Source organism: Hippoglossus hippoglossus, chromosome 7 (genome assembly GCF_009819705.1).
Source record: "Hippoglossus hippoglossus isolate fHipHip1 chromosome 7, fHipHip1.pri, whole genome shotgun sequence".
Lineage (NCBI taxonomy): Eukaryota > Metazoa > Chordata > Actinopteri > Pleuronectiformes > Pleuronectidae > Hippoglossus > Hippoglossus hippoglossus.
Window position 1 is genome coordinate 14,156,516 of NC_047157.1, and position 27,997 is coordinate 14,184,512.

Here is a 27,997-nt window from a genome sequence, read left to right on the forward strand (position 1 = left end):
TATGGGTTGTAAGATATAAAAAAATGCCAAGTCTGAATGATGTGTCAATGTGAAATGAACTGATCAATAAGTGTTTGCCATACAATCTACTCTTGTGCCAACAAACATTTGTTTGGGTTAAGAGAATCTTTTTCTTTCTTTTTTGTGGATCTGTATGGAGCAAATTACACATCGTGTCTTTAGAGACAGGCTGCAATTACGTTGTTGTTCAGTATCTCAAATATCTGGAAGTAAAAGGTCAGAGGAAATGTCATGCAGCATGATCACAACTTGGCCCCAAAGTGCATATCAGTGAGTAAAGGTGTACAGACACAGGAAAAGGCTTTCAAGGAGGTCAGGTGAAAAGCCTCCCCTTGTGGATATGTGCTTGCATTAATGTCGTCGCAGAAAAATGTATTGAAAACAGGAAGTCAAGCTCAACTGCATAGCTTAGTTTCCAGCTACGAGATGTTACTGCAAAGCTGTTGTATTAGAAAAACAGATCATGTTTCAGTAAGTTGTGGCTGCTTAGCTGCTAACATGCTGGCTGTGGTCTGTAGGGGGTTGTTCTCGGTTGGGATGCATACACCTCTGATAATATAAAGATGGGGAGTATAATATTTTGCAGTTTTACAGTAAAATGTTGGCATTTTAAAAGTTCAACACAATAATCTAATAATGTCCATACTACCGTACTCTCTTAAAAATCATGCTACTGTGGTCATATCCCCCTCCCCCCCAGCCTATGTAACTCTCTTGCAGACATTAAGAGTCACTTAGGTTCCAACTTTAAGTTGCAGTCCATGGTCCAAGGTTGGCAGGCCCACTGCAAGGCTCTCCCTGGGTGTCATTCTTACACAACGCCGTTCTGCTGGCGCTCCAGGGTGAAGCAGCCATTTGTCTTGCAGCTGCTTTCTGCCGTCTTGGCCAGGGCCAGGTCCTTCTTGGCCTTCCAGCGCTGAGCCAGCGGCTCCAAGAACAGGGAGAGGGAGGAGAGCAGGTAGCAGAGCCCGGCCAGGTAGAAAGAACAGTCGTAAGTCTGAGTGTAGTCGTAAAGGAACCCTGCAAAACACCAACAACACAGAATCACTTCAAGAGCCTGTCACTTCATCAGTGCATGACTATATCTGTATATAATGTAGAGACAAGTGCTGAGGTGGTGCTTTCACACTGTGTATTATTATTTAGAGAAAAAATACATGCATCTACACAGCTAATGTGGCATCAGACGTGTTGTTTCCAAATTCCAACTCAATGGAAGGATCAACCACACACTCAAATCTGGGCAAATCTAAGTTTTCTACTGATTGACAAGATCTACTAATGGCAAATTACAAATGTTTTGCACAGATTTGAGTGTGCGGTTGCTCTTTTCGTAGAATAGAACATTATGATATCAAATTTAAGTTTAGCTTTGACTGTTTCGACAGTCGACCACAAATCCCGTATCTGCTCATCTTTGAGCCGGAGAGAATGTTCCCCTTCGGGCGATCATTGTTTTCATTGACTAGTAATTTTCACATTTCCACCGCAGTGTGGCTTCAATCAGAGCTAATGCACAGTGTGTGTGTCCAACTAAGGCCCATTAAAGAGGCTCCATCATGTGATTAAGTGAGGTGTTACATCTCGTGGCCACGACTTACCAACTTGTGGCCACAACTTATCTCTTAATTCCCACACGTAATAATTTCGTGGCCACATACGATTTTCCCCCCAGATGTCACAAGACAGCCACCGTAGCCCATTATTAAGTAAACAAAAAAACAACTTAACCAATCAATTAACATTTACTTGCATAACAATTATTCTTATTAATCCTTCATAACCGCTTCATAAAAAGTAACCATTACCATTAGAAACCATTAGTTGCATTATATTATATGCATTTATATTCTCCACATGTTTCTTATTGGAACTGTTTTTTTTTTTTCATTCTTCACATGTCACATTACAGATAGTGAGGGCTCAGTTGTTTGGCATATGGCTGACCCACGTGTCGACTATACTGCAGGTGACAGTCTACATAACTTCATTCCTGTGTTCTTATTTGTTTTCTTTAACAATGAGTCATGTTTACATTTAATTTCAAACAGGGGAATTGTGGGGGGGCAAATGAAAAGCAGGCGCAGCAGCTGCTGGTCAAACAGTTGACAGGGGAGGAACTGGTCAACCGGGACTTTATCACAACCTGTGGCCCGAAGGCACAACCACACTTTACCTAAAACCAGTCTCTTACTTGAACCAGTGGGATTGTAAACAGAGCCTCATGCTATTTCCGTTTCACCTTAAAGGGGGTCATTAGTCATATTTCAATCCCGAAACCCCCATACAGGGACCAGGTCAATACCCCCCCCCTCCCGCCCGCCCACTACACTTTAACTGGGGCCAAATGTTAACAGCAAGGGCCAGAGGAGTTGTTTTTTCCTGGAAATACCTCAGACAACCACAGGAAGCTCTTCGCAAAGTTTCAGGGCTCCATATAATAAAGAGAAAAAGTGGTTCTATCTCATGTGTTGACCAGATGATCGGTGTTGCTGGTATTTTCTGAGCTGACCTAGAAAAGACATTGTTCATTAGACGAAATATGCAACAACCTGATCTGACAAAAAAACACTGTAACAAAAAACTGATCTCAGATTAGAGACCGCTCCGTGCGGCTAACAGGGATAATCTGCCATCACTTAAACAAAGTGACTCATACCATGCCATGAACACATGATTCGCCCATAGGCTGCGTGGAATCTGATCCGGCAACCCCCAAAGTCCAAGTCTGCATTGAGGGCTGCACTAACTATAGGCTGTTCTCCGGTGCATTTCAGTTTCACACTCCTTAGTCTCTTTAATGCTCGCATAGGCAGGCAAACACACACACTTAGAAGCACTGCAAGGAATTCAAGGGCCCATGAAAATGAGCTGCAAAACACGCAAAATGAGTTTTCCCAAAGCTGGGCTCTTCAGACCCATCCCCGATCCCTCCACTCACTTACTGCCTGTTTGAAGCTATGACACCTGTGTACAAGCCTCACCCTCACTCTGTGCTTTTGGCTCCAATCCCGCGCACATGCAGTGCACACGTGTAGTAAGTGTTTGTTATTGTGCGCACGTGTAAAAAGTGGGTTAACACATGTACGCATCCTGAAGGTTTACAACGGCACGGCCCACTCACCGGCTAAAGGAGGCCCCGTGAGGCAGCCCAGGCCGACAAAGAACATGGAGAAGCCCATGGAGTTGTTGAGTTTCTCTGCCCCCACGAGATCCACCTGAAGAGGAGAACAACACATGTTACGACTGTACTTACTCTAACTGCCAATAGTGAGTTTTGTATACATTTTATCTCTGCACAACTCACATATGCTTCATATTACTATGGCAATACGATAAGAAAAATGGTCCAAAGCAGGTATTGATTTTAAATAAATAGCGATAGGCTGGTCAATAAAACGCGAGCAGAGAAGCATTTTGTAAGCACAGTGAGGAGGTGGTACACATGATTGATCTACTTCAGATAGTTTAAAGCAGCCGTTCCCAAACTTAAGAATGTCGCGGCCCAATTTACAACTATATGATCCACACACAGGACTAGAATCATACATATTATTAATTTTATAGCAAAAATAATTGTATATGAACGCAGGTATGTGCGGTGCAAATCCAACAACATCCACATTTAAGCGAAACAATTAGCAAAGCAACCAATGTAACAAAAAACATGAAGTGCAAATAGTGGATTGTTAAAAATATATTGTTGTTGTTTGTATAACAGAGCAGGACAAGGATATCAGGGAGAAGAAAAACACATTTGAGGCGTAACCAGATACACTTGAAGCGTTTAAGGCCCCCCCCCCCCAAAAAAAAGAATCGCTCGCTATCACGTGTCCATAAACTGACAGTAACACTGGATTTCAACACCTCAAGCAGTTTATCTCGATATTGAATCACACATCGCGTGAAGTGACACTGTGTCCCCCGATGAGAGGGCTGATGTCGCCGCGTAGCTGGCTCCGATGCTCTCTCGGCGTATTTTTAAAAAGATGCTCGAGGCTTGGATAAATATTGTCCATGTTTAGTTTCTAAATGGCGGCGGCGCACTTTACACGGTCCCAGGGTCTCGTTAGCTCGCATCTCAGCGCACAGCACACACACACACACACACACACACACACACACACACACACACACACACACACACACACACACACACACACACACACACACACACACACACACACACACACACACACACACACACACACACAGCGACAGGTCCTCACTTGAATCCTTTCTGCGAGTCCTCTTTTTAGTTCTGAATGATTCAGTTGGACTTTCTGAACTCCCCTTCGTCATCAGCAGCTTTCCTCGTCTCCATCTTTGCTCGACCCAGCTCACAACAAAGTTCTCCCTCACCTATGATTCCCCCCTCTAAGGATGCGTTCAAGTGTAAATGTGACGGTCAGCAAAAACAATGACACCTGCTATATAGGTCAGATAAAATAAGAACAACGTGGAATTTAAATCTCTTGTCTTTGTCTCATTACCTGTGATGATTACTTTTTTTTTTTTAAATCAATCATAAATGTTTGGTGGTAATCAACGCTTACTTACAAATCTTTTTGTCATTCTCTCCTCATAAAGAAGAGTTAAAGAAGAGATAAAAGAGATAATAATGTGACCTTTATCATGATAATTATCGATATCGACATGAACATTTTTATCAGTCTATAATTTTTGGCCATATCATCTAGTCCTGGAGCAATCAATTTAAATGCGTACACTAAAACAGATGAAGGATATATACTTGATTTATAATAAAAAAAAGGAAAAAGAACAGCAAGTGAGACCTCAAATGACCAAATGTCCAAATCACAGTGTTTTCTCTTACTGTTTCGCACCCAGCACTGAGTTTATTAAACCTGGTATAACTTTAAATATAGGTATATGTCACTGATTCAGCTGCGACAGCAAACATCAGTAACTCAGATCTAATTTTTGTCTCGAGCTGAAAGAGTCATAAATCTGTTTGGGCGTAACAGCAGCTTCCAGGTGTATAATTTTGTTGCACACGTTTGTCATCACACCCACACACACGTGAGATAACATTACAACAGTCACTAGTTGCTTTCGTTCAAACTAGATGACATGGCATGATGAGATGCCAGCATGTTTTATGATGTGTAGACACCTGTTCTACTTTTTAAACAGGGGCAGACATGCTTTAATTCAAAGTGCCCATATCTACAGCTTCATAATTGGGACGTTCTGGTAGAATAGGTTTATATGACAGTAAATGTACATTACTTAACTTAATACATTTAATACATTATTTGCCCCACTGCTGCGGCGCTTCTTCTCACCCTACAGCTATAAATTACAGCTTCTTCATCAGCAGTAAACACTGCTGTGGCACTTTGACAGTGAGGTTATTTCTGCCTCTACTAATTTGAGTTGGATATTGTAAAGTTGTAACCACCAAAGAAGTTCACTAAAGGAAAGGGAATGGGCGTGCGTGCGTGTGTGTGTTTAAGGCTTAAGTCTTGGTTTTAAGTTTCAGGTTAGAAACAGTTTTAGATGAAAATAAGGCTAAGGGCTGAGGTTAGGCATTTGTGATGGTTAAGCCTTGGATAAGTGCCAATATGAGTGACCTCAAAAAGATGGAAGTATGTGTGTGAGGTGAGTGTGTGTGTGTGTGTAATCATGGCAAAATGTAGTCATGCCGTGGTGGGAGCAACAACTGTAGTGGGTTTTGAGTACTTTGTGTTAATGTGTATCACGATATCAAAACCCAGATCCCAATGAAGTCCCAGTTTGAAGATGGGTGTGGATAAACCCATGAGTACAAATCCAATAAGGCAGTAAGCACTGGCTCAGGACGTCAACATGTTGTCGGTGTGATCCCATCCCTAGATGGTCTCCAGTCACGCTTCTCATCTTTTTGGCCCTGAGGCACGTCTTGGCCTTTGAGACAACACCACTGCCAAATAAAGTCACACCACATATGTTCTCATGTTTTTGGTTTCAGGTGTGATGTGACCTCGAGACACTGGATACTCGCTGACCTAATGCGTCGTTCCACCCATAACGGCAGCTGAGGAATATCACCAATCAACTGCCTCAGCTTTTCTCTTTCAGTACGTGACACAATGATGTGATGATGTAATTTCACCTTTACGTGGTACAAAAGTTCCCCTCACACAAATAGACTTTACTGCGAATTCACCCGATTTAATAGTCTGATATGGTCTAATACTGGAGGGTCTTGCATGTTAAATAATCTACCCTCTGATAAAAGAGAGAGTGACGCTGATGGTATCGTGTGAAAAGTCAAGTGACATAGAGAGAACACTGTGTGAGAACCACGTATTCACAGAATCGTAACTCTAACTGCCCTGTGACCATGACAATGACTAAAGCTGAGTTGAAACATTTCAACATCTTTGAATTTATCAGTGAAAGTTTGGCAACAGTATATTTCATGTTTCTTTCCTGAAAAAAGTACAATACTGGTCAAAGATTTTAGAATACTTCCATTTAAAAAAAATGCAAGTTTGCATATTTCAATGTCTCAGTGTTTCTGAAATTACAAAAGGGAACAAATTAACAATGGAAGATATTAAAAAGTAATGAAATCTTATATATATATTCTTTCATTCTTAGCCATGCTGTGACATTTGATCTCTTTGGTCCAGACAGAGGTTGCCTTGAGGTTACTGATTGCCTTGAAATTGTTATGTTTTTTTGTATTTTTTTTTTAAATGGTATAGTCTATCGCAATGATTGTAGCAATTCCTTAACTTGGCTTTGGATGAACTGTCTCAACAACTATTGGATGAAATTCTATGAAATTTGGTGCAGAAATTCATTATCTCCAGAGAATGTCTTGTAATCACAATCCTATGACTTTTCATCTAGTGACATCACCAGGTAAAAATGTGTCCAATTCTTTGGTTTGTGACCAAAAGTCTAAAAAATTGAAGACATCCCCTTCTGTGTGTTTAGTGCTAATTGTCAACTGCTTGCATGCTAATGGTGAGCATGGTTAACATAATACATACTTAACGTGAGCTGCTAGCAGGCTTAAGTCCTGTTTTTGCATTATTTCCACTTCATTATGTTGTATTGTTTGCTTGTTGCATGTTCAGTTTAACTGCTGCAAACAGATCTGAATACAGGAAAACAAATTCCACTAAAAATGAATCAAAAATTAACCATGTGGACAAACCAACTGAACACGATCTTCATTTATCCGACAATCTTCTCGGTTAATTCCAGGAAGCCCTCACATGAATTTCATTAATCATTTTTCATCACTTATAGGAAATTATGGTTCATGTAACCTGTAACAAAGCATTTAAGGCGAGGACTAAAGGGAAACAAATATATATTTCAATAAAGGGGTTAATCTATGGAATGATCTTGATAAAGACACTTGATAAATAATCATATTATTAATTAATTAATAATATTGGGTTTATGCACTTGTGTTAGAGATGATAATAGTAAAGTAATAGTTATTATCTGGACAGTTAAAAGTTTGGATGAGCTGGAGGAAAGTGCTATGTGTGATGAGAGTGGGCGTCTCAGTTTTAGCCTTCACCTTTACGGACAATTTATTTTGGTCATTATTTCATGCAAAACAAACTTGGCCAAATAAACCCATCTATCTATTTATCTATTATTGCTTAAAAATTACAACCCTGGTGAACTATAGTAACAGAGGTAGATTGAAGTGAGAACAAATGCACGACACTGCTCGGATAAGACGGCCTCCTTACTAGAACAGGCAGCAGCAGCGCCATGTAGCCGCCACAGAAGATGGCAAAGAAGATGGCGTAGACCATGAGCAGGATGTAGGTGTCTGCGAGCGGCGACAGCAGGTTGACCAGGCCACAGAGGATCAGGTAGGTTTTGTGGTAGTGGTATTTATGAAACAGGTTCCTGTCTGTCACCCAGCCTGAGGCTAGCTGGGCGATGGTCTCTGTGATACCTGCAACAAGAAGCAAACAGGCGAGGGGGTTGTGCGGGTGGAGTGAAGACCCGTTTGTGTGAGTTGTGTGTACATTTATACATATAGAAGAATTTATAATGCAGCTTGAACACAATTAGAGGAAAGTTACTTGGTGCATTGGAAGAAAAAATGGTTAAATACAAAATTAGTAATGTATATTCACGTCACGCATTGAATCGGATGTTACAGCAAACCGATGGAGGAGTCAAAGGTCAACATCTCTGGGGACAACAGGTAAATTGTTTGAATCATGTGAGGTTAAGAATGAATCACATTTTCTTCTGTATTGCCCTTATTATGAAGAGTTCAGAATATCTATATTATATGAAATGTTACATAACTGTTCCTGGTCCCTCTCTCTTTCTTCTCTCCCCTCATTCCCCATTTTTATCCTCTCACTCCAACCGGTCGAGAGACATTTAGATAATGTCTGCTGTGATTTGGCGCTATACAAATACAATTAAATTGAAGATGTCTTATCAAAATCTGTTTCACTGATGACGACAGAATGGAATAGTTGTTTAATTTTACTGCTTTTAAATTGCTTTTTAAATCTTGGAGAAAAAAACAAGATGGTTTATTTGTTCAAAAATATTCTTGATGCTGCTACCCTGGTTTCTTTCTTATATAATGGTATCTTGCAATAAAACAACCAATCAATCATGTGTGTTGAAAAAAAAGAACCAAACGACGTTAAAAATAATTGTACTCAAAGTAAAATGTGAAGGAGAGAGTGAGATGAAAGGTGACTGTGAGAGGACTCCTGCACAACCTCTACACAAGCTCCCTGGAAGAGCAGCAGTGATACTGAGTCATCCTGCTGGAGTTTCTTAAAAGGAACGAATGAGAGACAGGGAGGGGGTAAAACATTCAACACAATAAAATATTCAGGTAGTGACAGGAAGCTGCTGTTTGGAAAGAGCTGCTCTCTTCTCCTTTAGAAATCCAGATCCAGTCCAGTCCAGAAACCAGAGTGACTTACAGTTATTTATAAACCTAGTTACTGTTTAGGCTTAGTGGGGCAGATGCACATGTATCTGTTCATCTGTCAAACACATGACCTGATGGTAGGTAGTGTAGTTTCAATTCACCTGAGATAATCTGTGAAAGATGAATGCAGGGAGCTCTGAGCATTTAAATGTATTGTCTTCAGAATAATTCCCTTATTGTCTGCTTCATAAAAACAAAGGCAGGACGAGGTGTGGGCATACATTGCATGTGCATGTGCGTGATGGTAGGGCAAAGAAAGAATTAATTACATCTACGCCCCTTTGTAACAGGGTGTGATGCACCCTGTTACAAAGGGGCGTAGATGTAATTAATATCTTGCACCAAGTCCAGACGAGTCCCTGTCGTCCCTGTCTGTGAAACGAAAATGCTGCCGTACCAGAAGAAGGAGAAGGCACTAACAAATTTCTTGTTAACACCTGTATAACACCGACAACACCCAGCTCAGCTACTTTCCAGCCCATCCTTATTGATTGTATGCTCCGTGCAGGTACAGCATGATGACTGGCCAAATATGTGCTGCTCAGTGCTGAGGTCAACTGGAACGCGATAGGCGATGCGGAAACTGCAGTGGTGTATTGACCCGTCACAGGAATAGCTACAAGCAGCCTGCGCTTAGTCACTGATCAATGAAACAAACTGGTTCTGTGCAGATCAGAGTTACCCATCCTCTCTCTCAGCCTCTGCAGCACAACTGCAAACTGAGCTCGAATCCCGATGCAGAAGAAACTACTGAGCTTTCATGCAGCACTTACGCGAACGTACTAAGTTAAGTACGCATATTTACATGTCATCGTACATCCATCAACACGTGGACGTTAATAAATGATGATCAGTTACATCTTCAATCTTTGAGGCTCCGAATGAAACCCAAATGAATGGACGGTGAAAAGTCCCGTCAGTGAACGCCTCCGCTTTCCTTACATAACAGAATCGTGAGCGTCCCTCTCCTCCGAGGTTAGAGAGATGACATGATGCAGCTGTGCTATGTTTGTGTGTCCTCCTCTGGCGACCCAAAGACAATGTCCCGGGGTGTCCCCTGCTTGCGTACAGATGAGCTGTGAGTCTGTTTGTGTGTCTAAGGCTCAGCAGGTCGGCCCAGGGCTGCAGCTGGTCGTGTTCAAACTCAGTTTCTGCAGTTTAGATGTGGCCTCTCCGAGTAGCAGCTGAAGCTGAGTGCACTGGGGACGTGATCACTTTTGTCCGGTTCTCTCTGTAGTTCTAGCAGGTATGGGTGTATTAGCTGTCACGTCTCCTCCTTCTGCTAATGTCGTGATTGTGTATTCCTATGGGCCCCATTTCACAATGCAAATCAACGTAATTTGCAACGCGAGTGTTAATTTCAGACTCATTCAGTCGTACATTTTCTTGTCCGAACAGCAGATGCACTTGTGTCATGTGCTTTAGACCATGCACTTATAGAGTTTCAGTAGAGACCCTCGTGTTCCTGTCATTATTTCCTGTTTTATTATGAAATATTCACCTCTTTTCTCGCATTTATTGTCTCCCCTCCCCCAGAGAACAGTCTCTGTCCTGATCTAGTCTCTCCATTTGTTCATTGTAGGACCACGGTGTGTCTAGTGTGCTACGGCCACTGTTTCCTGATCTGATTTTCAGTTTTTTCGGACTGCCTTGTGTTTGAGATGTGATTTGGGTCTTTGAGTCTGCTTGTGCCTATTTCTTATACAGGGAGAATTTCAACAAATGGGAGCTGCATTCCCTCTTATTCAAAGCAGGACATTTCATCAATAGATTAAAGCAGCGGCTCATAAAAGGAATATTGGTTCTTCCAGCTTCTCTGAGGTTGTTGTTGGCTTGTCTTGCCTCCTCTTTTGTACGTATTGCCGCCTCAGTGCTCCTCTGAAAAGGATCGGCCACTTTAGAACGGGACATGAACAACATTGAGAGCCCCTGTTGTCACCACGCCAACAACTTTACTCGGTAAGCTGTTGCTTAGCGACTTCAGTTAGCTCCAGTGACGGTGACTGAGAGTTGACGAACAGACCCGACCCGGATGATAGTGGCCTCCCTCGTTCATCCCAGTCAATGGGCCCCTATGACGAGCGCTGGGCCCGGGGGAAGAGGCACAGTGGGACACTGGGATGTGGGCTTTGTGGTGCGGGTGGCACCCCGTCTCCCTCGCTCTGTCTCTCATTACAGCGCACATGACCAGACAATGTGACAGAACAAACGTGCTGCTCGAATCCTCATCTTGGTAAACCAACAGCCCATCAGATAGTGTTTGTTTACAGCTCCATAGATGAGGTTCCCCAGAAACTGGTCTAATACCTGTTAATTTTAGTACATCCAATGTAATTTTACACAGCCATGTTATTTGACCCCAAACATAGTTTGGTCTCGATCCATTAATGCTTCCATCCCAGCTGCCTTTCTCGTGAAGGACATTGTTTTCTTGAGGCCTCTGTCTTTCCCCCCCCCTTTCTCTTGCAGCGGTGCTCAGCTGCTGTTTCTTCTACACTGACAAAGGTAACACTGTATTTTTCCAGGAAGTCTACATAACATATGGTGGAAATAAAAAAGCCTACACAGCCCAGTTTAAAAGACAGGGATATGTGATGTGAAAAATTTAACAAAGATAAATAATTTCAGAACTTGTTCCACCTTCAAAGTGACCTCTAACCTAAAACAACTTGGGGAATATAAAATACAGTACTATATTACTTGTTGCATAAGGGTGTTACAATGAAGGATGTGGCTGTGATCAGAATCAACCAATCACATTCTTATTCATGTTCAACAGTAGTTTGTATTCCTGCAATCAATTCAAATGACTGATAAACCTCGAAATAAATAAATAAAATAAGATTTTCTCAGTTGTGCAAAATCCATCCTCCATAAGGAGCCTGAAACATGAAAGAGATCAAACTGTGGCTCAGCAGTGACATCCCTCCAAAACGGATAACAAGAGAACTGGTCAGTGAGGATTAAGCCATTAGACCTAAACGAACACTAAAGAAGCAACGGCAATTCAAAAAAGAACGAAGCCTAGAACCAGGCATGGACAGGACTCTGACACAGGAGTAGCAATTGGCAGTGGTTGCTTCCTACATGTGACATCTCCATCTCCAGGAGACAAATATCTGGGCTATAAAAAAATATGTCATGCTACATTTTAAAATATTCTGTCTCTCAAAACCACATGAAAAAACGTGTTGTCTGATAAGAGGTTAAAACAAAATTTCCACCAGAGAGAAACCAGCAGTGTTCGATACTAATTCGAACACTGCTGAGATATCTCAAGTAAATGCAGCATAAAATGACAATTACGGAGGGTGAAACATAAAACAGAGTGTAGTGTGTCAGTGTTACTATAAATGTTAACGGGTACTATCACGGTGTCAGCATCATGCTTTTCTCTGTGTCAGAGGTGGCGTCGAAAATAGCTCCCAAAACCGTTGTGTAATCCTGAGGGTTAACTGAAGAAACGTTTTCGTAAGGACAAGTGGCCAAATAAAGTCAAGTCAAGATGTGCCAAGCTGATAAACTGGCACATACAACCAGGAGATTGTGCAAATGTTTTAATTTCTATTTTGTTTGACCATTTTACCCCAAGTAAGATTATGTAAAACGAACGGATTACCATGAAATTTGGTGGAAGGATGCGGTATCGGTCAGGGAAGATCTTATTACATTTTGGTGCCGATCTGGATCAAGGGGCAGAGACAGTTTTTTTCTTCTTTACTTAATATCACCATTTCTGTGATTTCCCAGGGAATAACTGATGGATCTTGATTTGTGCAATTTGGTGCTTTCGCACGCAAACACTGCACAGAAGCTCTCACCAAAGGGTATGAGTCATGTGTGTGGTAGCATCGCTACTTCCGGTAGCGGACATTTAGGCTAAAAACATGGTGTAAATGGTGCTGTTTCGAGTCAAATTTGAATGTCAAGTTTTTCTATTTGAAGGATCAGTCACCAGTTACTTTGATTGTATTGGATTTGCTGCAACGCTGTTTTCCCCTGAAACTCTTAAAGTGTTTTGTGGACTCAAACACTTAACCCGCCCCTAAATCGGCATAGTGGTGAGTGGAGAACGAGTGAATTTGAATTTTTCGGTGAACTATCCCTTTAAGGAAACAATCAGATGTAATTTTACATTTAAAAGATGCTCTGTGAAAAAAACCTCCTTGTTTAGAATCACAATCACATCTCTCACCTCTGATCTCTGAACTTCATTACATCTTCAGACCTGGGATCACAAATGTGTCTCATACCATGTGAAAGTCACATCTAAAAGGTAATACTCTCTCCGTCTGCTGATTACTGAGTACTGAGGGAGAGATTACAAAACAGAAGCCTATAACTTATAAATGCTCGACCCCATCTGGAGCATTTCAATTATTCACAAAGCCTGACCAAGCACCTGAATTACACGTGCACATGTGGCATGTGGTCAACATGTTAATGCTGTTTTCTGTTCAATGGCGTACTGCTGAACCCACACACCCTGGCCAGTGGACCAAAGTTCAGCTTTTATGTAAGCACATTCATTACATAAGACTGCAGAGACTGAGCAGCTCACAAATAATGAATGCCTAGAAGTTGACTAGGGAATTTTTTTTTTGGGATCACCATTTAAACCTGGACCTCCTGCCTCACAGTCTCTGTGAAATTCCTGCTGGAAGCCACAGTCGAAAAAGACACACGGCGACAGTCAGTCAGTTCATAAGGAGTGCGATTGTTTGACTTTGATCTTTATCCACATCTCAGACATGTAAAAGTGGGGTCTTATCTAATAGACATTTGTGCAACAGCTTGCGTGATGAGACTAGCTTTGACCTTCATAAGGTCATGATGAAACAATTACGCATGTTTAAAAAGTATGAAGCGGTAAGACAAAAATGAAAAGTTACAGAGAACACAGCAGCAGTTGTTACACGTGAACTCCAGATAATGTGCAAATCAATTTGTCTAGACATTTTCCTGACTTTATCTTTCACATCTGAAGAACGCAGCAGGAGATTGTCCTGGTCCGGGCGCGTTAAAACAACAGGAAAATGTCCGCAGTGTTCAGGTTAAGGGTGGTGCCTGCTGGGTAGATCATACAGGAGGCTGGACATGACGTATAAATTCCTCCACATGTTTTTGTTACCAGCACGTCGACAACGCAGGCGTGTCCCTTATCACCAAAAGTTTTCAAATATAGCTGTCTTTCCTTCTGCCATTTTTGTATTAATTTTGTTATTTTTTTCGTTTTTATGTCTGTCACATCATCATCATGCCCACTCACTCACTCACTCTCCATGCAATATCAATCTCCACTCTCACACAGGCTCACTCTCCTGAGTTTTTACCAGGGGGCTGAAAGGAAGAATATCCACAGAGACTGACTCGGACATTTGTGTTCTCACATAAGAAGTCCAGTGAATGTCTGAAAACAGCTCTACAGAGTTAACCAGGGATGGAAGTCTTGTGAAATGGGTGCTTCTATTAGATATTAGAATAATTCAAAAATGTTTTAATTAGGGAGGTGAGGTCAAAGAGGGGATTTCTGGTAGAACTTCAATACTAAATATGGTGACAGCAATTAGAGAACGCACCCTTTACCGATCCACCACAAAACAAAACCATCTGTGTGTGCGAACACACAGTTTGTGTATTTATATATGATGGATTGTCTTGAGTTAAAAAAAGATTTCATTCTTTCACGTAATCTGCTGAATGACGTTTTGTTTTTAGACTCTTGTGCTTGTACACATTCCACTTAAGAGATTCAACTCATTTGCGAATTATTGATTTGAGTTGTTTCTGCTTTTCTAATTGATTCTATACTACGAGAAGCAGCTCTGCTAATAAACATGATAGTGGTGTAAATCCTATCATGTAACCCTCATCAAGAGAAAGCGAATAGACTTCTACCACACTATTCCTTCAAGGTGGATAATAACAGCACAGAAACATTTGACCAATGTGTCTCACCTGCCACAGAGATGATAAATGAAGCATCCATGGCATCGATGCCCAGGGTTCTGGCTCGGGCAGACAGGTGGAAATAAGGGATGAAGTAGGCCAGCTGGCTGAAGACCACGGACCAAGTGTAGATGCAAAAGAACGGGTCCTTTAGCAGGGAAAAATCCAGTACTTTGGTTTGTACGACGGCCACCTCGCTGGGTGTGCTGGCATGCGAGGGATGTCCAACAATGGTGGACCCATTCATGCCGCCATTGTGCTCGGCTGAGCTGTCCGGAGTGATGGGTTTACACTGAACCGAGTCTTGGTAAGGCTCGTGGCCATTCACACCACTGAGGACTAGTCTGGTCAGTTCAGGTGTCACTGACTGGTCCTCAGGTGCCTGAGTACATTGGCCCCCCAGGTTCTCAGTGTCCCTGTGAGGGGGAGGAAGGGAAGGGGATGAGTCTGATTTGGCGATGCCATTGGATAAGTGAGAGGAGCCGTTCAAGCAGCTCTTGGTGTATTCCTTCTCTAAGGAGCTCTTGAGGGAAACAGCAGGGCTCTTTTGGGTGGGGGAAGAGGTAGCGTTTGGTACAGGAGGCTTTACATTGATTGGTCGCAGAAGCATCCCAGAGGCCACCAGGTTCAGCATTAGACCTCCAAGAATCAGCATCGCCCCTGTGGAACAAAATAAAACTCAACCCTCCACAAAAGATGCTAAGAAAACACTGCTTGCTAAATTAAAAGATGTGTGCTCCCTACCTTGCCAGGCATATAGGTCCAGGAGCAGCTGAGTAAATGGGGCAAGGGCAAAGGTCAAACCCATCCCAGAACGTCCAATCGCATACGCCGTTGCTAACCTCTTTCGAAAGTACAGAGCTGTGACCACTGAGAAGGACTGGTATAGTAGTGCGAAACCCATCCCTAAGTGAAGAGAGTTGTTGTCAAAGAACGTGTCAGTCAGAGGAATGTGAGCAGTCAAGAGAGAGTCGTTCACAAACAATGACCTCAAATCAGTAGTTGTCAAACTTTTTCTGTCGTGCCCCACTTCCGAAGTCACAAAACAATATATATGTCATAATGATAGGGGAATCAACAAATAAAGAAATTCCAACTTGAATTTAACTTGTTTATTTACCTTCCCAGCAACCATTGCATTGGCTGTATGCCCCCACCCTCCAGTTTGAGAACCACTGACTTAAATAGCTGTCCTCATGCAGAGGAGGGCCGTAGTTTTGCTTTGTCCTTTTAGAGTCATTAGTTAAACATTTGGGTTTGAATCTCATTTCTACTCACCAACTATCACTCCCATGCTGACGTAGAGGAACACCACGCTGCTTGCGGCAATACTCATGATGAAGCCTCCGCTGACCAGCAACGCCCCAGTGATGGAGGTCGTCCGGGTTCCAAACTTGGCACACGCCACAGAGGCCATGGGTGCTGCAAAACACGCAGAGGAGGAAGCACAAAACCTCAGGATCTAAAAATATCGCTTGTTTTCTCCTGTTCAATCCTTAAGAGTAAACATGCATGCAGAGGAAAACAGAGTTCAAATGATATATATATATATATATATATATATATATATATATATATATATATATATATATATATATATATATACATGCAGCTTTAATCTCATCTTTCTACATTAAAAGAAGACACGAAGGAGAGAGAATTCCATCAAATGAGCTACATAGATGATGCAGATTCTAACCTCCAGACAGCCGCATGCTTGACATGATGGAACCAATCCAGCTGATGCTCTCTGACGAGCCTCCAAAGTCGTCTTGGAAAGCCACAAAGAAGATCCCAAAGCTCTTCAGTGTTCCCATCACTAGGACATTTACCTGATTGCACACATGGAAATAAAGATCATTATTAGCTGAGTCTGTCTCGGAGGTAGATGAATTTTTCTCTATTATGTTGTCATTTCAGGCTTTGTGCTCAAACTCTGTATAACACACATATGGGCAATAACATGAAAATATAACGTGTTATCAAAAAGTGGCACAAGTACTGCAGTACAAGCTGGGACCTGTTCAATGTTATTGGATTAAATATTTCCTCTTAAGACAAACTTCTATTTTCACAGTATCGAAGCAAATTTGTGCAAAAATTCCACAATCAGCTCATCACCTGAAGCTAAAAATCACTGTGAATCCGTTACCTTAGAATGAGCCTTTTATACTACACAGGTAGAGGGTTGTGTTTCACAGAGTCTGCCATTGTTGCACCTCTACAGTCGTCCATTACAAATTAATTGCATAACATTACATTTCATTTAGCTGACGCTTTGATCCAAAGTGACTTACAATAAGTGCATTTAACCATGAGGGTACAAACCCAGAACAACAAGAATCAAGGAAGTACAATTTGCTTCAAAAGAACCAAACTACAAAGTGCCATATAAATGCAACTAAATTTTTGTTTATGTTTTGCATTTTTTTATCCAAGGTGTAGTGAGATGTGCCTTTAGTCTGCGGCAGATTATTTATAGATTTTCTGCTGTCCTGATGTCGATGGGGAGCTGGTTCTACCATTAAGGAGCCAGGACAGCAAACAGTTGTGATTTTGTTGAGTGGTTAGCTCGCAGTAAGGGAGCAGCAAGCCGATTGGCAGATGCCAAGCGGAGTGGACAGGCTGGGGTGTAAGGTTTGACCATGTCCTGGATGTAGACTGGACCCGATCCGGTCGCAGCACGGTACGCAGTGAAGTACTAGTGTTTTGAAACGGATGCGTACAGCCTCTGGTAACCAGTGAAGGGAGCGGAGGAGCGGAGTAGTGTGAGTGAACTTAAGTTAAAGACCAGTCGAGCTGCTGCATTCTGGATGAGCTGCAGAGGTCGGATGGCAGCAGCAGGTAGACCTGCCAGGAGGGAGTTACAATAGTCTAGGCGTGAGATGACCAGAGCCTGGACCAGAAGCTGCACCGCCTTCTGAGTGAGAAGGGGACGTATTCTCATAATGTTGTGCAGCATGTATCTACAGGAGCGGGTTGTTGCAGTAATGTTGGCAGTTAGGGAGAGTTGACTGTCGGGTGTCACACCCAGGTTCCTAGCAGTCTGGGTGGGGGCTAACACGGAGTTGTCAATGGTAATTGTCAGGTCGTGGGTGGAAGAAGAGAGAAAGAAATGTATCTTGCCAGCAGGCAAGATACAGTCTACATGACCATGTCCTGGATGTAGACTGGACCCGATCCGGTCGCAACACGGTACGCAGTGAAGTACTAGTGTTTTGAAACGGATGCGGACAGCCACTGGTAACCAGTGAAGGGAGCGGAGGAGCGGAGTAGTGTGAGTGAACTTAAGTTAAAGACCAGTCGAGCTGCTGCATTCTGGATGAGCTGCAGAGGTCGGATGGCACTAGCAGGTAGACCTGCCAGGAGGGAGTTACAATAGTCTAGGTGTGAGATGACCAGAGCCTGGACCAGAAGCTGCACCGCCTTCTGAGTGAGAAGGGGACGTATTCTCCTAATGTTGTGCAGCATGTATCTACAGGAACCGGTTGTTGCAGTAATGTTGGCAGTAAGGGAGAGTTGACTGTCGGGTGTCACACCCAGGTTCCTAGAAACTCTGTGGAGGTTTCGAGGGAGTTGTCAATGGTGATAGTCAGGTCATGGTTAGAAGAAGAGAGAGCATGCTTCTTGGCTAATCCAGGGAACATCCAAAGAATGGAGCCAAGCATAACTGTATATTACATTTTGTGCAATAAATGGGTAAAATCATGACAAAGTGTTCCTGACTGAATTGATGTTATTACACTGGATAAGCCACCACCATATCATACAAATGAGGCGGACATACCAGGAAGCAATGCAGCACCACCATCCAGCCCCAACCTCCATCTGGAGGTTCCTCGTACTGGATCTCTTTATCCTTCTCCTTCTTTGAGCAAATGGCGTCCTTCCTGAACAGGTTCATGGCTGCCTTGGTTTCACTAGAGGAAAAAAAAGGAAAAAGTTAAATTATTTTCAGGTCAGGCTGAATAATAAGAGGCATCCACAATCACGTGGGAACATGGATATAAATACAAATGGTGCAGCATTTTAAGGTCATGTTCAAGATTCATTGAAAAAAATATATATATATACATTTATATATTCACATAGTAACTAACATGTGTTTCACAGTTGAATCCACATGTTATATCTTTTTACATTTTTAAGAAAAATATGAAGCATATAAGAGTTTTCTTTCATAAAAAAAGCTCAACTACTTTCAAAATAAACCACTGATATTATATTTATTTTTCTTTTCACTGCCATTGGTTCATGCAACCACCTAGAAACCTGCACGACAAAAACTCGATTAAATCCTTTTCATCCATTCAAAATATGATATGTGACATCAAATTGCTGCTTTGAGGGTAACGACAGACGACGGTTTTATTGTATTAACTTGAAAAGGCAGCTGTGAAACTGCTCAGTTACAGTGCGGCTTCCCCACAGGACTGTGTCTCAGCAGTGTTTACATTTAGTGTGACTATGTCTGAGCAATATTTAAGATCCCTGTCAGCATGTAACAGCATGCATGAATTTGCTTCGCTTTGATGATGTCTCGTGATAATTTAGTCTGTGAACAGAAAACCCTGGGGCTTTTCCAGGAGGTGGTTATACAAAGTTATCTGGAAACTTTGCGGAGTAAAACCAGGAAACCCTCAGGTATTCACACTCAGTAAACAGAAACAGGAAACAGTTTGAACAAGACCGACCTGCTCAAACGTACGCTGCGTTTCCCGTCAGAATCAGGATTTAATTAATTCGGATAAAAGGACTTGAAGCCCTGTGGCTTTTTTTTTTCCTTCTCATGCTGTCACAGCAAAACCTTTGTCATGCACATATTATGTAAGAGTTGGTGGCTATAATGTAGCAATGTGCTAAAAAAGCCTGGGACGAAAACTGCTAGGGATGTAGGGATGTAAACAAGGATGTTAACAATACACATTTAAAGTTCCTCCCAAAATTAGCGACTATATGGATGGAAATGCATCCCACACATTCACAAGCCCTCAAGGGTAAACAGAAATGGTTCTAATGGGAAAGAGGAAGAAACTCCTTCTTAGGAGACCTTAAGGTAAATCAATTTTAAATTTACAAAGTGACATTAATATAGAAATCTTAATAAGCAGGCTATAAAGTGCATTTAAAAACATTGAAATAAACAGGCTATTTAAATGTGTGTTCACACTTATGGTCTGTAGGATATGATGTTTTTATTGTGTAATGGGAGCGGAGGGTCAATTCAGTGCATTAATAATTCCATGTATTTTTGGTGTGCATAATGTTCTGCCATGCGTGTGTGTGTGTGTGTGTACAGTATATGTGTAACTTATGAAATAAAGACTTAAGCCCTAAGTCTGCGGCTTAGTGAAATTAACCTGTACTCCTGTTGAGATGTGAGTCAGGAGCTATGTTTCTGCCTGTGATGTGAATCAACCGCACTGCAGCCTCCAGCAGGCAGAGTGTGACCTTGAATCACAGCGAGCCCTTCTTGTAACATGTTTCCATCGGATCCTCCCCCTGTCCTGAATTCAGATTGCTTTAAGTCGGGTAACAACTCCCTTTGCAACAACTTATCATTTATATATATTTACTGATACTTTGCCCTCAGTCTCATTTGTCCCGTGCTCCTCAGACATTCTCTTCTGAAAAAGAACATCAGAAATTATCGCAAAAAATACAAACTTCTTTCTTAGGGTTGGTCTAGATTAGTCAGCAATACAAAGCAGTACAAAACATACATAAGAACAACATTGTGCCATCTTCCATTATTCAAATTAATCAGATTGGCAGTTTAATACATAATAAGGTCAGGTGAGTTTGCTCTATGTGTCTTGCAGCTGGCACTCCAGCCTTAGGGCCAGGTCAAAATGCAAAAGGAATTTCATGGGTCAAAGTTCACCCAAGTGGAACTCCACATGAAGCCACACTACGATTTGCTTTGCCACAGGATGCGAATGTTTTACGCGAAGGTTTGCCGCTGATACATTCACGTGACCGGGGCCTTTACTCCGAACTCATCACATATGGGTGTTTGGTCAGGACCCCTTGGCATCACACACTGTGTCTTCTTATCACTTTTATTGTTTTAAAACACACTACGGTCTTTCCCTAATCTTAAAGTGTGTATGTGGATCGTTCCTCATCAGCCTGAATCCCACTTTCACCCCTGAGTATGATAATGTGCCAACATGTCCTGAGTTAACATGCTTTTAAAGATAATAAATCGCTGTGTGACATGTCTCTAACTGTTCTCAGGTCTGCGTGCGTCACCAAGTAATTAAATTGAAACGACTGTTAAAACGTCTGTTAAAAAATGTCTTTCCTAACCACTTTGTCAACACGTGGAGAAAGCTCGCCTCAGATGCTGAAAGTCACCTTGGACACAGTAGGAGCAGGGGGCATAATAAACCAGTGTTTATAACCAGTCTATTGTGGCCTTCACCACTAACTCAGTCTGACTTAGACCTGCATAAGAAGCCGTGACCAAATTAGAGAGCAGAGAGCGGATTAAAAAGGGGAATGAATTGGGCCAGTGTACTGCGGGGGAAATATTTCCCCCATGTGCTGTTCACAAGTTGTCCCCAGAGTGTGCATGTTTGTAAACGTGCCGGGTTGTGAGGGGTTGCCCCATCTTACTGCACACTTCCAGCAGGACATATGGAATGAATGTTCTCCGGATTCTGTCTCCATTTGACCTACATTCCATTTGTAGGGATATACATTTACAAACTTGTTTCCTGCACGAGGAAAGACTCACAACAAACAATGAGATACCACTCAGATCTTCTGAAAGTCTGGTTCATCAGTTCAAGGGAGGTAAACAGAGTGGGCGCCGGTAAAAAGGCACGCAGGGCCAGTAAAAACTTTATGGCTTTTTGATGGTCCATTGCCTCCAATTGTGCAGGTGTGTCATTGGGCAAATTCTGCTAAGAGGCTCCTCCCTGACCCGTGGCATATGACAAACACACTACAACTCACTTCATCTTTTGGTCTCAGAATGAATAGACCTATGCATAACAGAATTAGGTATAACAATATGTTTAATTAATAGAAATTGTTCTATAAATTCTCAAGATAAGTGTATATTAACATTTCCCTAAATAAGACATTGTAATCATAGAATGTAGAAAAGAAACACGGAGCTTTGGCTTTAGTTGGTAAAGGCTAATTGTCCGGTGTCTCCTCTACTGACAAACCTGAGCATAGCACCTGTAAATTATAGGGAAGAATATTGATTTTATCTGCTGCATCAGGCTCATTCAAACTGGCTCTTTAGCTAATCCTTCGACAGACGGATGTCAGAGTGATAGATCTTCACATCTCAACATTAGAAGCAAGAGTTTTAAAACTAGCTTTAAAAGTAACCCTCATTTATACACGCATATAAATGCTTAGAGCTAAACCATTTACCATGTAGCAACATTTAGTTCAATACAGCTATCGTTTTATTTGCTGTAATATCAAAGCAGGTAAAATCGTATGTGGATTGAATTAAAAATTCAGGTTTTAGTTTTTCGGAAAATATCGACTGTCAAAAGAATATTTCCCATTTAAATTCCATTTTTGTCCTTCAAATTAGAGGGGATAACCAAATGTTCATATATAATCTGTTTATAAAAAAAGCTAACAAAAGAGTCCCTGTCCATCATCACCCCCATCGTACACTATATTTATATTTGTCTGCCATGTACAGAGAATAAAACAGTGGAACATAAAAAAAACAACAACAATGCATTACACAACTTTCTTGTTATCCCACAATGCATTGGAATGACATTGTGGATGCAAAAGATTAGACACAACATTACACCTTATTATGAATGATGATTCTTAAGTGTATACAATTTAAATTTACTCCTTATAACACAAAAGAACTACCATTAAAGAGGGAGAAGTGAATGAACGATTTAAGACACATCCCCAGAAAAAGAAACTTTTGCTTCCCATAAGCTGAGGGAATGTAAGGAATGCAGAGGTTCACTCTCTTTGCCCGGATTGCTACACCCTCCCTTCCACACTTATACCAGTCAACAGATTTGTTAACCATATATATTCAATTTTAATGGTAAGAAAATAATTCTGTTTTACAGTATATGTTTATAAGTTTATAACATTCATCAGAAACAGAGAAGAAGCTGTTGAGTTTGTCTCTAAATGTCCTGGGAGTGACCGTGGTTTCTGATCTTCTTAGAATTTTAGTAATGGAACCAGTTTGTTATATTACAATCAGTGATAATTTATTTGTGTTCATTTTTTGATTTACGCCAAAGTTGGCGAGAGCAACAAGACACAGTAAACGTTTGCATTTGTTGTCTCTGCAGAATAAAAAGTTATTGCCATTCAAGGGCTTTTTTTGTTATCGACATATAGTTCAGTTTCAGATAGTTGACCTGTTTCGTAAGGCAGCAGTCCTGCTGATTCTTCAGCTGCTCTGAGAGATCTTATATACGTCTTATTTTATTTAAGACTTTAAAGGAATCTTTTTCACTTCATTCCCTCTGCAAACAGAGAGGTTAATGAAGAACTGTGCCTCTCGTTTTTTTTTTTGCGAAGAGTATTTGTTGATGATATTGATTGTTAACTGTGATATTTGGGGTTGACCTCTGCTTCACTCAGTTTTAGAATATAGCACCTCACCTCTTGAGTGAGTGCTGCGTTAGTGGCTGACTGACCAACCACCCCCACCATTTTTAACCAATGAGACTTTGCATTTCACCTTTTAAATATACACCATTACTCAATTGCCTCTGAAAAAACCTTTTTCTGAAGTGAATTGTGTGCTCAAGGATCTTGTGGGTTCCGTCGTTGAGAAGTGGCCCATTGAGCCATTTTCATCCTAGTTTATTTACTTCTGTTGACATTCACCTTCCTTGTATCAGAAATGACTACGAATAATAGAGGTTCTGTTTTCCTTGACGAAGACAAACCTTGGACTGTACTGTATGTGGAACAGAGTCTGCGCAGTAGGGATCTGGGGATGAGCCACGGTAGCAAGGCCCCATCGATACATGCGCTCGACCAATCACAAGTCAGTCTCAGCTGTCAATCATGAAGTATTCACCCCATTTTTATAGCATCAAATAATTCATTAAAACCAAACTTGGCAGAAAAATGAACACTTGAACATATGTCAGTGTGATTTGAACTACCTAAAATCATCTTTGAGAAAAATGTATTTGACTTGTACTTTTACCTATTCATTTTGTCAATGTCCCATCCGTTAACATTGAGGAGGCTGGATATAGACCTATACTGCAGCCAGCCACCAGGTGGCAATCGGCTTCACTTTTGAGGAGCTGTCATGTCGTCCATCTTTATACACAGTCTATGTGGTGATCATCTTATACAAAACAGTTTCAGGTGAACTATTCCTCAAAGTTGCACAATCTCAGCAACAATTTAAAAAAATGCTACAGATTTAGCTGAGTAAATCTTAGAGTTAGCATAATGTATGTTTCCTCCAGCAGGATATAGATTTAGAATAGCATTGGCAGCTTATTCAAATGTGTAGGAAAGGAATGAAACAGATAATTTTGATTGAATCAGCTTGTGTGGTTACCTGTTTTACGGGTTTGGTCGTACTGCCTGCAGGCTGCAGAGGTGAAGAATAAAGTCAGAACTCCTATTCTCTGAGTGTCATCTTCAGGTTGGAGGAAGGGCACTTGGAACTATGGCTGCATCAAGATTAGCTTAGCACCTGCAAAAAGAAGAGAACACAGAAAAACTGAAACAACAAAACCTCAATCTCTGAAACCTGAAAGCAGAGACACACTGTAAAGTTACACTCACCAGACAATAACGTGGATACTAGACATGAATATTCTGTACTTGAAATTTCTAAATTAAATGTAGTTGATGGTGTCAAACTATAGACCGTGCTCAGAGCCTGGATCCTTCAGAGTCCAGGCATTTTATTAGAGCCGCACCGCTATTGAAAATAAACAGCTGTAAGTTTTACCAATTTTGTCACAGAAAATGAATCTTTAATTGTCACCAAGCTGTAAAGCACTGGTACTTCAACCTCAATGTTTTCTTAATTTTTGAAGGAAATACCTCACTTATAATTGCTGGCATTGTCACAGTTTATTGTGTGTTTATGTGTCCCCATTGCTTTTTAAACTGGAATGTCACATACGTTTATCGGGATCTGCTATCAAATTTAAATACCCCAACCCCTCAGCAAAATTTCATGGACATCGGTTCAGGTTATGAGCGATAATTATATTTGCAAATGACACGACCTGTTGACATATTTAATGAACAAATGCAGACGTCAGAGAATCCAGCCCCTGCACTGGGATGCAGAAATAATGCTCCGGTCAGCAGTTTGACTCAACACGTGCAGCACAGAGACAGAGTGTCGCACTCTTCTTCCTCCCACTCTCTTTTCATTTACTATGATAACTGTGACAAGCAGAGCTCATGGTTAAAACATGCTCGTCTGTGACGGAAAGTCAACAAGAAGTTCAGCCAAGTTGTAATAGCTGCACTGAATATTTCTTTCTCAGGGAGACCCGTCACACACACAGACACATCTGGTGGATTGTTAAAAAGATAACTATCAAATGGCCTATCTACAAGCTCCTGCAATCCGTATATGTTTCCTTAATAATAGGAAGTTAAATCAATTAAATCTAACTTGCCCGGTGTCGTGTTGCGGCTGACTTCAGAGCTCTTACCCCAAACTTAGTGAGGAGGGAAAATGCTGTTGGTCCAGAAAGCAGGAGAATACCTTCCACAGCTGTGCATTAAGAAACCTCAACCACCCTGCTCCTCAGGTTTAGAGTGTCATGTTAGTCCTGCTGTGACACCTCCTGTTTTAGTTAAGTGTCCCTTTGTCAATAAATGCTAACTGAAGAAGAGTTTGTGGTTCGACTGCATGCCAGTGCTTTGAAAGGACCTATCAAAGAGAGCATTAAACGACACCTCACTAAATGCATGTCAGCTTGAAGGCAAGAGTTGACAGAACATCTGCACAGACATGTTTCAAACAGCTGAATATGAACTGAATTAGCAGGAGAGAAACGTGAAGCAACACGAGGTCTGAGCTGAATTACCTGAACAGGTTGAAATGCCTTTCCTAACTGAAAATCCTATGAGCTAAAATCTAAGAGTTGCAGAGTGAAAGTTGGAGTCTGCACATAAAGAAGGCGGAGACTTAACAGTGTTCACTGAAAACAGGTGGAATGCAGAAGCGACGATTGGGAGATAAGGCCCGACAGCAAACTGTGGCTGGAAACTGTTCAGCAAAATAAACAATTGGGAAACTTTCAAGTTGAAATTCACTTAAAGATTAAAGGCAGATTAAAGCCAACCTCAGCATCACTCCCATTCATCTCCCTCTGCTGTTTTACAGTTGTGGAATGAAAGGATTTTCTAAACTCCCATTAGCTTGCAGACAAATATATGTGTTCCACTCACGGTGATGACTGGAGATAAAAAAAATAAAATAAAAGCCCATTCAGAATCTCTACCTGATCATCAGAGATGAACAAGTGTTAAGTCACATGGCTACTTTTTGAAAAGCGTCGCTGGGCTCAGAGGAGTTGCCTATTGTCAAAGTTAAAAGGTTAATGATCATTTAAGAAACAGGAAAATATCGTGACATTTTGCGTGTTACCAAACCTCAGTTACCTCAGTTAATAAAAGGCTCTTAGACGATTATGCATTGATAGCTGAAATATTTCTCACTGGGAGATTTCTTCTCAAACTGGACCTGCATTTCCACATTTCTGACTGAAAATACCTGTGTTTTTTTCCAAGTAACTTTTTCTTGCTACTTTCTCCTGCATCGTCTGTCTGTCTGACTGTTTCCTCCAAGACAGCTTAAGCCTCACTTCTACATTTTGTTCTGAGAAAATCCAGACATCAGTCCTGAGGAATTGTGAGATTACAGGCTCTTAAATGCAGAGTGTTCAGCTGAGAGCTTTTTGGCTTAGTCCACACAACACCGTATGACTGTGAGGAGAAAACAGAGAGGTCTTACTGTGGCAGGCTGTGATCCAGAGGTGATCTCCTCTTCACTCAGGCCTGTTGCATCGCAGCCCCTCACTCAACTCCAGTCAAATGCTGCTGGGGGGTTGGGGGTCGTTCAGTGAGAATGGGAGAAAATCAGCGGAGAATTTTAAACAAGGTGTCATCCAGCTGCCATCGGACAAAAAAAAAAGAGCCACAAACCTGCGCAATGTAGGGGGTGGGGGCAGAGAACAAACAATTGTTTGTTTTTTTTGCAGAGAAAAGTTTTGCGAGGAAAAATAGTTCATTAAATTAAATTGTAAATATAAATTCTTAGTTCAATTATCTTAGATTCTAGGCTGTATCTACATATCTGGACTGTTTAATTTGTTCCATTAGTTGAAAGCAAATAAAGATGAAAAAAATTTAATAATACACAGTATGTGGATAAAATTGGGAAAGTTACCTGAATTCTCCTTCTACCCTCGACTCGCTTCTGTCCCCAGAATTCAATTAGTTTAATTTGGTGCGTAATGTGGGGGCTTCTCGCTCCGGTGTGGTGCGTCCCAGAAATGCGTGCGCGTCGCCGGTGATGGACTTTTTGGCAGAGAGGAGCTGCTGCAGGACCTTTTCCTCCGAGGACGGCCGTGCCATAACTTTGCCTCTATACTAGCGGGCCCCTCTGGAGTTGCATCTTACATCTCAGCCTCAACATCGCTGGGCTGAGCCGAGGAGCCGCAGGAAGGCAAAGGAGCTTTCACTGAGGAAAACCACGTGACTGATGGGAAGCAATGAACCTCATCTGAGGGCACAGGAGGGGGGAGAGAGAGAGAGAGAGAGAGAGAGAGAGAGAGAGAGAGAGATAAGAGAGCTCTGCGGTCTAAACACCAGGTGCCACCGCAGACGTCCCTCTGGTGCGCCACCGAGATGCGCTCTGCTGTCAGCCTCTGCGGTTCGAAGCAGTGTGTGTGTGTGCTGAGGAGGGCAGGAGGCAGAGTGCTGACAAACACACTCTGATCGGAATATACCTGCATCCAGAAGTGGTGCTGCCCCTTTACTTGTCCGCACACGCTCCCATACAGGCAATACATGCGACATCTCTGCGTCATGCATTGCTTCATGGCTGCATTAATGATT

General features: G+C 41.7%; 1 protein-coding gene across 2 annotated transcripts; it reads right to left on the minus strand.

Annotated features, from left to right (window-relative positions):
* Nucleotides 1–27,997, minus strand: slc16a4 (solute carrier family 16 member 4). Of its 2 annotated transcripts, none has more exons than XM_034590541.1 (11): nt 27,327–27,997; nt 26,892–26,974; nt 24,465–24,602; nt 18,708–18,840; nt 16,620–16,752; nt 16,199–16,342; nt 15,665–15,826; nt 14,930–15,580; nt 7,749–7,960; nt 3,146–3,239; nt 1–1,041 (listed from the first exon to the last, which is right to left on the minus strand). In XM_034590541.1, exons 4-11 carry the CDS (start codon nt 18,822–18,824, stop codon nt 833–835), a joined length of 1,722 nt encoding a protein of 573 aa, XP_034446432.1. In that variant the 5' UTR covers nt 18,825–18,840; nt 24,465–24,602; nt 26,892–26,974; nt 27,327–27,997; the 3' UTR covers nt 1–832. The 2 variants fall into 2 exon arrangements, with proteins under 2 accessions (XP_034446432.1, XP_034446431.1); XM_034590540.1 differs by having other exon boundaries at nt 26,892–26,977.